The sequence below is a fragment of the Opisthocomus hoazin genome, chromosome 8, assembly GCF_030867145.1.
Source record: "Opisthocomus hoazin isolate bOpiHoa1 chromosome 8, bOpiHoa1.hap1, whole genome shotgun sequence".
Classification (NCBI taxonomy): domain Eukaryota; kingdom Metazoa; phylum Chordata; class Aves; order Opisthocomiformes; family Opisthocomidae; genus Opisthocomus; species Opisthocomus hoazin.
In genome coordinates this window covers 21,674,570-21,684,748 of record NC_134421.1, presented here as the reverse complement: position 1 = coordinate 21,684,748, position 10,179 = coordinate 21,674,570, and the positions used below count along the sequence as shown (strand labels likewise).

At 43.6% G+C, this 10,179-nt stretch overlaps 1 protein-coding gene across 1 annotated transcript in view; it reads left to right on the top strand.

Moving 5' to 3' along the window:
• Positions 1–536: 536 nt before the first annotated feature.
• CFAP54 (cilia and flagella associated protein 54) overlaps positions 537–10,179 on the top strand; it is a 123,681-nt gene continuing 114,038 nt past the window's right edge. Inside the window, 2 exon segments of the mRNA XM_075428222.1 lie at positions 537–733; positions 5,976–6,081. Of these exon segments, the coding sequence (XP_075284337.1) occupies positions 537–733; positions 5,976–6,081 (303 nt within the window).

Sequence of the window (10,179 nt, the reverse complement as noted above, 5' to 3'; positions counted from 1 at the left end):
CTGCTTAGTGATACAACCAGTACATTCAAAATTACACAGCCGGTGAAACCTATCATTGAAAAGCTGTCCCGTGAGGTACCTCCCGGCCTTGGCCGAGCTCCCCCCAGCAGCTTTCGCCCAGTGAACAACCTCGATGCTGCGACACCTCTTGCTAGCAACCGCTATCGCCGCCGCCATGGCACACGGTGCCCGTGACGCTTCCTCCAGCACCTCTCAGCAGCACGGAGCCTTCTCTCAGAGAGAGAAAAAGGCTCTGTCACCTGCCTGAGAGCGGGCCGTCCGCCTCCGGCTCTGCGAGACCCTTTGCCCGGCCCCCTGGGCGCTACAGCGCAACCCCCGAGCCGCAGCCCCTTCCCGGTGGGTGAAGGCTGATTTCCTCCCGCCTGGAGCTGGGGGGGAGGGGGTTCAGCGGGGAGCTCCGCCCCGCCAACGGGCCCCAGCGGCCTCCACCGCCGCCCCTGCGTGCCCCACGGGGCCGCTGCCCGAGGCCGTTGCCTGGCGACGCCGGCGCGTTGCCGCCGCGGCGGGACCGGAGCATGGCGGAGCCCGCCGGGCCGCCGCTCCCCGCTTCGGTCCCCCAGCCGCCGCCGGCCGCTTTCTTCGGGGCCGTGGGGCCGGGCAACCCGGTGGTGGACAGCTTGGAGGCCGAGCTGCGGGACGTCCTGGGCTTGCTGCGGCGGCTGGGAGGCGCGGGGGAGGCCGGGCCGCAGCAGCGCGACCTGCACCGCCGCGGGTAGGGGCTGCGCCGCCGCCGCCCCCTCGCCGCCCGCTCCGGGAGCCGCTTGCCGTTCCCGCCTGCCCCTGCCTCAAACCGGCCTTCCTCGACCGCTCCCCTCTTCCCCTGCTCTCCTCCTCTAGCCCCTTCCCCTCGGCCGCCGCACCGGGCCTTTCTGCCGCCCCCCCTCCCCGGCTCTCTTCTCAGCCCGCGTCCCGCAGGCCGGGGAACCCCATCCCGCCCGCTGCCCCTGGCTTGGGCGCCTGCCAGGCGGTTGTTCCCCCGGGCCAGCTTCTCCAGCAGCCTGCCGAAACGCCAGAAATAAGCTTTTCTTTTTTTTTTTTTTAAATTAAAACTCCTCCAAAATCTGAACGCCTCCTTTCTCAGCACTTCCCAGAACTTAATGCTTTCTGGAAGAAGTGCGAGGTGTCGTGGAAGTTGGCAGCACCGCTGTTGGCTGTATCAGGGCTGCTGGAGCTTTCCGGCAGGAAAATCCCTTGGCTGTGCTGGAGCGACTGGCAGCCCACCAGCGCGTGCGGCTGCGTGCGAGGGTGGACACCTGTGGGCGCATGACGGGCCTTCGAGCGATGCGCTCGCGGCGGGGCTGCACGAGGATAACACCGCACAGCTCTTCTTGCGCATATGTCTGTGTTTGCGTCGGAGTATTTTTATACACGTACATGCAGGCAGAGCAGATGGCAAGCGTGACTGTGCATATTTGCTCGCATACGTGCATATCTGTGGGTATGCATGAATCTAGGTTTTGTAATGCAGTGAAGACAGAGCAACTGGAATCAGTGTATGATTCACAGTGCATGCATATGTCTTTTATAGACTGTGCATTTCTCATGTAGGTCTCACTGCTGCATTTAGGTACATTAGAAGAGTTCAGCTTCTTCTTTTAAGGTAAATGGTTCATTTTCTGTCATTATTATCTGACCAGTGTTCTATTCTAAATGTACGGGTCTTTAACATAAGAAACAAAAGTTTCCCAGGTTATCAAAATTTCATTCAGAAACAGCAGAGCAGTTAGGTTACAGGGTGGTTGGCTTGTCACTTTGGTGTAGCTTCTACCCTTACGTATTTCACTTGTCACTTTCCTAGATGTAACCCACAAATGATGGTTCCCTAAAGGAGCTGTATAGATTTTCAGGGAGTACTCGGATTCTGCAGCCTGGCATTTGTCTGCACTGGAGATCTTGTCTTTTCTAAGCTACCTGGGTTTCTAATTTGTTTATGTGGCATGTTCATCATCAGGTCTAGGCCTAGATCTATCATGCAGGTATCGGTCTCCAGGCTTGTGCCTCTAGTGTTTTGAGTTTCAGTACGCCGGCTTTTTACATTGCTTCAGCAGCTGATTTCAGCGCTTTGCTATTTTTAAGCCTTTCTGTAGCTTCAGACATTTTTTTGCTTTAGCTGATCTGTATTCTTACTTTGCAAGTTATCCCCTCTAGGCCCATTAGAAGAATGAAAGCCACTCAGCTGCTTCAGACACCACCAAAATTGCTGATCGTGAACATGTTCATGGTGTCTTTTATGCATTCATTGTATCTTCCAGCTGGGAGTGGGGCATGCTGAATCTGATCCATTTGCAATGTCATGCCAAGTTACCAGGTTTTGTGAACAGTGTCTCCAGGTCTTTCTTTACCTCCTGGAATACTTTGACCTAAGTAGGCTCTGCCTTATTCAGACTGGTATTTTGTAAATGTGACCCATGTCCACAAGTAACTTGGTTGGCATGAGAGCATTTTCTCAACCAAAGAATTCTGCAGCGTTCATCATGGAGATGAGAACTGACGCTACCTGGGTCTTGATCCCAGAACTCACTGGTAGGGATGATCCATACCAAAATTCCAGGGCATTGGGAATGTTGTGTAACATGAAGCTCCCAGCAGCTCTGCATCCTCCGGCGTTCTTCATTTGTTATAGGGGCAGTACAGAGGTAGAAGTCTGGAATTCAGATTATTAGCATACTTTCAGGCAGCTAGTGAAGTCATGAGTATTTATTTGTGGTTGTGAAATGTCAGGGTTGTTTCTCCCTTGCTTCTCATTGTTTGATAACTCAAAATTGGAGTGTGTTCTGCTTGCACAACCAGCCTTAGTCTAGTTGTTCCTAAGAATTTCTAAAGGTAATGGCTATTACAGGTGCTTTTCTAAATACTTTAAAAGACTTCTTGCTGTGTCTTTTGTCAAGCTACTTTTCCTGGCATGGGTTGACATCAAACTGTTCTTGTTATTCGAGGAGCAAGAAAACCATCTTCCACATGGCAAGCATGTTCAGTTTAGAAAAATAAAATGGTCAGCTTCCTTCCTCCAGTGCTGTCAGCCTTTGGTGTTGATAAGTCAACAGTAAGGCTGTAATTTAGGCACTTACAATGTTCTAATGTAAGAAACAAAAATTACTCAGGACCTGCCCTGTACTGGAATCATGGAACTTTTCAATCAGAAGTAGCAATCAAGAGTAATTTTCCCTCAACTAAATGAGAAGTTGTTTTACCCTTTTTCTCTTGGCAACGGGGCCATCGAAGGATTACCTTGAACTATTGATTTTATCTCAGGTTGTGTGGCTTAGTCACCCTTATTTAATAAGACATCTTTTGATCCGTATCAAAGAATGCTTTACTACCTGTAGTAAAGACTTTTGGCCCAGAAGTATAGCCATGTGGGCCTTACCCTGTGCACACTATTACTGGTTGACCTTAGGGAAATTTTTTTTATTATCCATAGAGTGGCTGGAAATGAAGAAACTTCACCTCTGAGCTGCAACAGCCCAGTATTTATTTTTTTTTTAAGAATTCACTTGCTTAACTTGTTATTCTGGTGTCCTACAGCCTGTTTAAAGGAAAGGCTGATGAGCTGTTTGGGAAGCGTCTCACTCTCCTCCTTTGTCTAAGAAACATTCCTGTGTTGTGAAGTCACTTGTAGTTAGTCAGAGCATTGTAGCAGATACAGTTTACCTTAACTTTCCCATTGAAGTTGAAAGTCTAGTCAGATTTGTCACTACTTTACTAAACTAGTTTATTACAGATTTGTTACTCGTTTATTACATCTAAGAATCTCATGTACTAATATGAGCATTCAAAACAAAAACTGACGATGACCTTCACTGGGGACTTTCCAGCTGATCAGTCTTAAAGAAATTGATTAGTCCCACCTTCTCATCTGCTTTATCCACAGTCATTCTACTATCAGTTACTTCACAGCCTTACAGCCTGATAATTACCTTTTTTTCCCCCTTGTTTCTCCCTCCCCCCAGTAGTATCCATCAAACCTCCTGGCCTCTGGAAGTCTTCCTAAGCTTCTTCCCTTGGTAGTCCTAGGGAACTCTGCTCAGGTGCCTGACAGATTCCTTCACTTTGGAGCCTCTGCAGATTTTTCCCTACTAAATGCAGTGGGATACTTCTCTCAATATAGGAAGTCAGTAGCCACCCAGGCTGTTAATTGCTGATGGATGGGCCAAGAGGGACTCATTCCCCATTTGGAAGGTGCTCTTCATTATACGGGGCTATGGTTTCCTTTAAAAACATAATGCCTTAGAACATTTTATTCAAGTGGTTGTTTTTGCTCTAGTTTGTGCTGTTACTGCATTTTTCCTTTAGGATATACCTCTAGAATATCCTACTTATTTCTTTGCTGCTTACTTTCAAGAACTGAGAATTGTGCTGACGTGATACTTTTAGAAAAAAAAAGATTATGATTCTTGTAGTTGTTTGGTGTAAAGATCATTTTGACGGGTTTCTCATACAGTCATTTCTTTCACCTTGAAATGTGAAGGTGGCTCACAGCTTTCTGTGTGGAAAAAATGATGTTACTTGCTGGGATTTTTTTTAATGGGAGTCTCCTTATAAGCTGAAATGAAGAGCTGTCAGGGTGACCATGAGAATGGATTCCAAGTTCATGAATGTCAAAAATTAGTTTAAGAAAGTGTCTTGCATTCTAGTCTGCCATCACTTTCTTAACAGATTGAAAAGTTCCAGCTACCTCACATCAGTAAGCAGAAGGTTTACATGGGAGAATTCAGCTAGAAGATTATTTTCAAACATGAATTCCTCTTTCTTCAGTTGTTTTCCTTCCTCATAAATTGCTACCTATGAATAATTTAGCTGTTGTGGTTTCACAAGGCACTCTTTGCTGAGGTTTCTGTACAAGTGATTTGTTAAACCTAAGAGATGCCTGGCACTGTGAACACTGTCAATACTATTAATAATTCGATAAGAGGATTTTTTTCTGAGAAATCCATGTGCTTATTATCAGTCTGTCTGATCAATTGTTGTTTTCTAGGTTGAATATAGCTTTCTCAAAGAAGTCTAGTGTTGGAAAGTTGTACCCATGAGGGTACTAGTCCGTCGAACAGCAGTCAGTAGGGACTGTCATACTGGTGTGATGTAGTCAGTTCCCCTGTAGAAGAGGCAAACTGCTTAGAGCCAGTTACCGCTTATGGGAGGCTTGCTGGTTCAGCCAAGCGAGTAATATGTTGCAAAGTCATCCTTGATGACAGCTGTGGCTAGAGTAACAGGCAGAGGCACCAGCAGAGCGTTGCAACTATTGCCATAAAATCCTTTCTATTTTAACAAATGTGTCATTTGCTTCTCTATGAATCCTACCCTTTATGATTTAAAATTCCAAAACATTTAATGCCAAATGCAGTTCATGCTAGAGGCTTTCTAATGACTTTCTACTTTTGAGATTCATGGTATAGCTCTATATACCATAGCTCTATATACTTTATAGCTCTGTGGTTTATTCCATGGATGCCAGTTCCCAAGTTTGCTGGTACCTGACATGCATTGTTATTTTGGGATCTTTTTTCCTGCTCTTAGCATTTTTAGTTTTCAGTCCAATAATTGCTGTGAGCTGTAATTCACTGCGTTTTTTTAAAATGTCAAAGTGTTTCTTCAAAGACAACCTCTCAAATACTAGCTGAAAGGTGGGACAGATTTTCCACCTGTGACCATATTTGAACAATGCAAGGGGATTAATACTAAGACATTTTAAGAAGAATTTACACAGGAGAAAATTAATCCCATTTTAAATGTGTGATAGAAACTGGTGACAGAAAGGAAACCCAGAAATGTCCTTCGCTGCCTGTTAAATCCACTTTTAATGATCATTTGTTTTGAAATATGTAGAGGCTCAGATAGGTTTGGAAGAATTGGTTCAAACGGGTTTTCACAATTTGAAGTTTTCCTGATTTGTTTACTTGTTATGACAGATCTACTGCCAGTTTAATCTGAAACGTTTTCTCCTGTATCTTTTTTAGAGCAAATACTTTATTTAATATTTGGATCAAATATAAGCCTCGACTGCCAGAGTGGTATTACAATGAAAGACTTCTGAAAGTTGGTGATTCCCTTGCTCAGATCAAAGTAAGTCATATGAAAACAGAAAAGGCTCAGTCACAGTCTTTGTTTCATTATCTTTCTGTGCTGCTTTAATTTTTAATCATATTTTACTGGAAGCTGTCTAGAAAGTAGCAAAAACTTTTACAAAATAATTCCAGTGAGAGTTGATGGTTTGTATCTCTCACTTATTATTGTAAAATTACCCTGATTTTTGGATACATTTGCTATATCTGTATTTTCTATGCCTCATTGCCTTTTTAAACACCCCAGAATCTTTCTTTAATATTTGTTTCATGTTTCAGCACAGTAGAGTACAGTATCTGACTGTGCCTGTAGATGCTGCTTAAGTACAAAGTGACAATGGTAGAGCAGTGGTGATTTGTTCCGCTGAAATGTCAACTCTGTGCTCAGTTAACCAAATGTGAATGTAAAGAATTGTCAGGAGAGGAACAGAGATCAAAAACCAGAGAGCAATTACCCATTATACAACTATAGGTATCGATGATGCCCCTGCATCTTGAATTCTGCGTGCGCTTCTGGTCTCCTCAAAAAAGGTAAACTGCAACTAAAAAAGATTCAGGAGCTAGATTGTTGAAGACTTTGAGAGTATGTGGGGGATGTTTTACCACATGATAACTCTATTTTTATACTCTTACATGGTCATCTGTTACTGGCTACTGTTGGAGATGGGATACCAGTCTAGTAAGTATTAGTCTGACTCAATGAGGCTGGTTTTATATTATGTTCTTGTATATTATTTGTCCTTTGTGTCTGCTGGGGAAAAAAGCCCCCAAAAGTGTACCACTTACTGCCTCAGTGATATTTGTGTCAGAAGATCATGTTGTAAAATCTGAAACTTTCAAGGGTAATTGCTAAACAACACTCAGAAGCAGCTCAAAGATGTACAGTTGAAAGCTAGTTGCAAGTCATTCCTTTTAGGACTGAAGCAGGGTGTGTGGTCCTGAGTGATACAGTTATGAAGCAGAAGTACTGAAGGATTACAGAATTATAGGTTCATTTGTTATAAAGATTCAGTACTTCAGAAGTTGCTTGAAAGATTACACTTAAAGTTTCTACAGAATTAGCATAAATTAGAGTAAGGGGCAGCTCCTAAACAGATGCTATGTGCTTAGTGTTATTTTGTGTTTGTAATGATCCATCAGTGGATTTTTCTACTTTTTGCCACAAATGTATTAGAAGATATTTATTTGGTCAGTAGGAATTTCCTAGCTTAGAACTCTGGCAATTTACTCTGTCTGTGTTATGAGACTGTGAAGTATACATTTTTACTATGTCTTTCAGTCTTCCAGGCCTGTTTCAGACACAGATGTTTGACATTAGTCTTCTAAAAGTTGGTTGTATTAGAAAAATTATATTTATAGCACATAAGTTAGTGAAAGTCTGTAATTTACTAGCAGAATTCTTCTATGGTTTTGGAAAGGGTTTCTGTAACTTCTACTTAATTTTTGAACATAATGGGAATAAAAAATTAGGTTAAACCAAGTTTATATTTTTTTAAAATAGGAATATTAAATTTGAATTCCACCTCACCCTGGAAAGAAAAAACAGATAATTGACATTGTGTTTAAATTGAAAATAATTTTTAAGAACAGTCAATTGACTTTTACATTAGGAAAGCAGTTAAACGCCAGTTGTCATCTGTATTCATCCTTCTTCATTCTCTGCAGCATGTGACACTATTAGATTCTCACTTTTACAGAATCACAGAATGGTAGGGGTTGGAAGGGACCTCTGTGGATCATCTAGTCCAACCCTCCTGCCGAAGCAGGGTCATCTAAACAGGCTGCACAGGACTGCGTCCAGGCGGGTTTTGAATATCTCCAGAGAAGGAGACTCCACAACCCCTCTGGGCAGCCTGTTCCAGTGCTTCGTCACCCTCAGAGTAAAGAAGTTCTTCCTCATGTTCAGACAGAACTTCCTGTGCTTCAGTTTGTGCCCGTTGCCCCTTGTCCTGTCGCTGGGCACCACTGGAAAGAGTCTGGCCCCATTCTGCTGACACCCACCCTTAAGATATTTATAGGCATTTATAAGATCCCCTCTCAGCCTTCTCTTCTTCAGGCTGAACAAGCCCAGCTTCCTCAGCCTTTCCTCATAGGAGAGATCCTCCAGTCACCTAATCATCTTCATAGCCCTCCGCTGGACTCTCTCCAGTAGCTCCTCATCTTTCTTGAACTGGGGAGCCCAGAACTGGATGCAGCACTCCAGATGGGGCCTCCCTAGGGCAAAGTAGAGGGGAAGGAGAACCTCCCTTGACCTGCTGGCCACACTCCTCCTAATGCATCCCAGGATCCCATTGGCCTTCTTGGCAACCAGGGCACACTGCAGGCTCATGGCCAACTTGTCCACCAGGACATCCAGGTCTCTCTCCGCAGAGCTGCTCTGCAGCAGGTCCGCCCCAAGCCTGCACTGGTGCATGGGGTTGTTCCTCCCCAGGTGCAGCCTTCCAGTGTATCCGCCACTCCTCCCAGTTTTGTGTCATCAGCAAACTTGCTGAGGGTACACTCGGTATTTATGGAAAGTGTGTATATGTGGCGACTAGGTGAGCTTTCCGCAAACCATGGCAGAGGTGTGAGTATCATGCAGATGTTTGTAATTCTTATATAGCCTTCAGTGCACTTGCCCAAAAGATTTCCACAAAAGTGGCCTGTCTCCTAAATAAAGAGCAGCAAGCTGAAGCTGAACTTTAGCAGCAGTCACTGGTAGGTTGAGGAAGGCATATAGAAGAGCCCATAGCTGTGGAGCCGTTATGATTGAAAGTATGGGCTCATGGTGTAGATTTAGGAATACTCGCAGAAATTCTTAAGGAAGCTTGAATAACTCCGTTTGTTAATAGCCCCTTCACTGCCTAGGCAATTCCATTCATGTTTTCTTCATGTTTGCGTTTTCCTGAAGTTTTTGTAGCTTCTGGTCCCTAGGAATTGCTTGGAATATTACATGAAGCTTTTAGTGCTTGGGAACTGCAGCTCTCACAGCATATTCAGTAACGTTTTTTCAAACACATCAAACCCTGCTCTCCGTACTTTGATGGGCTTCCCATAGCACAACTCAGGTGTAGTAATTTGGTCCTTATGTTCAAGGTGCTTGATGACCTGGCCTTAGATTGCCTAGAACTAATCTAGAATTCTGCATGAAGACTTCTTACAACTTCAGTCCTCTAGTGTAACGTGGTTTTCTACAGTGAAGCTGAAGTTATCAATGTTGTGGAAAAAGTTGTTTTGCTGGCCAGCCTGAATCCTTGAAATGAGCTCTCTTTGGAACTCCCATTTTTAAGTCGATTTCTTTGACTTCACAAACTTAGTTTTCATTCTATCCATTTTTTCCTATGGAGAAAAGAAAGTAAAAACATGAGATAGATGTTACTTACAAATTTTATTGCATTACTGAAAAGATGAATGTGGTGTAACACGAAGTTCTGTCATAGGTGGGGTAGAGCCTATTCCATAAGCACCCCTCTTGATTCCTAGTTGAAAACTACTGGTGATTCTTTTAAATTTAATCCACCTTTATGTTATATAATACTTAATGACACGTAGTCTTTAAAAATGAGTTACTGAATAGGAGCAGTCAGTGGGTAAGCAATCAATTAACTTTCTGTCCTCCTGCTATTTTTTTAATGCCTTCTCACTTTATATTCCTTCTCGTTATAGATTTGCTCTGTATCTTTTAGGACACACCTAATTCATTATGTCATACATCTAGAAATTAGTTAGCCCATTAGTCATCATACTAATCAGTGCTGACTCATTTTTTTCCCCTCCCTCGTTGCCTGTATCTGCCTGTTATCTCTGGTCATATACATATAGTTAAACTCTTTGGGAGAGAAATTAGCTTTTTGTTATATATGCATAACTAGCATAATGGTATTCTGATCCACGACTTTGGATTCTAAGTGTTATCACAGTCTGAATCTATGTATTAGATTACACAAGTGACCGACTGCCCATAGCTGTCCAAGGAAAGTAAAAGTTTCTGTGTATAGCTGCTGCTTTCACACAGCAAAGAGGACAATAGGACCATGTGAGTTAGACTCTGCAGATGATTAAAAAATCAGAGTGTTACTGTGGTGGTAGAAATTTATAAAGGAAAAATGAGTGCAAGGAA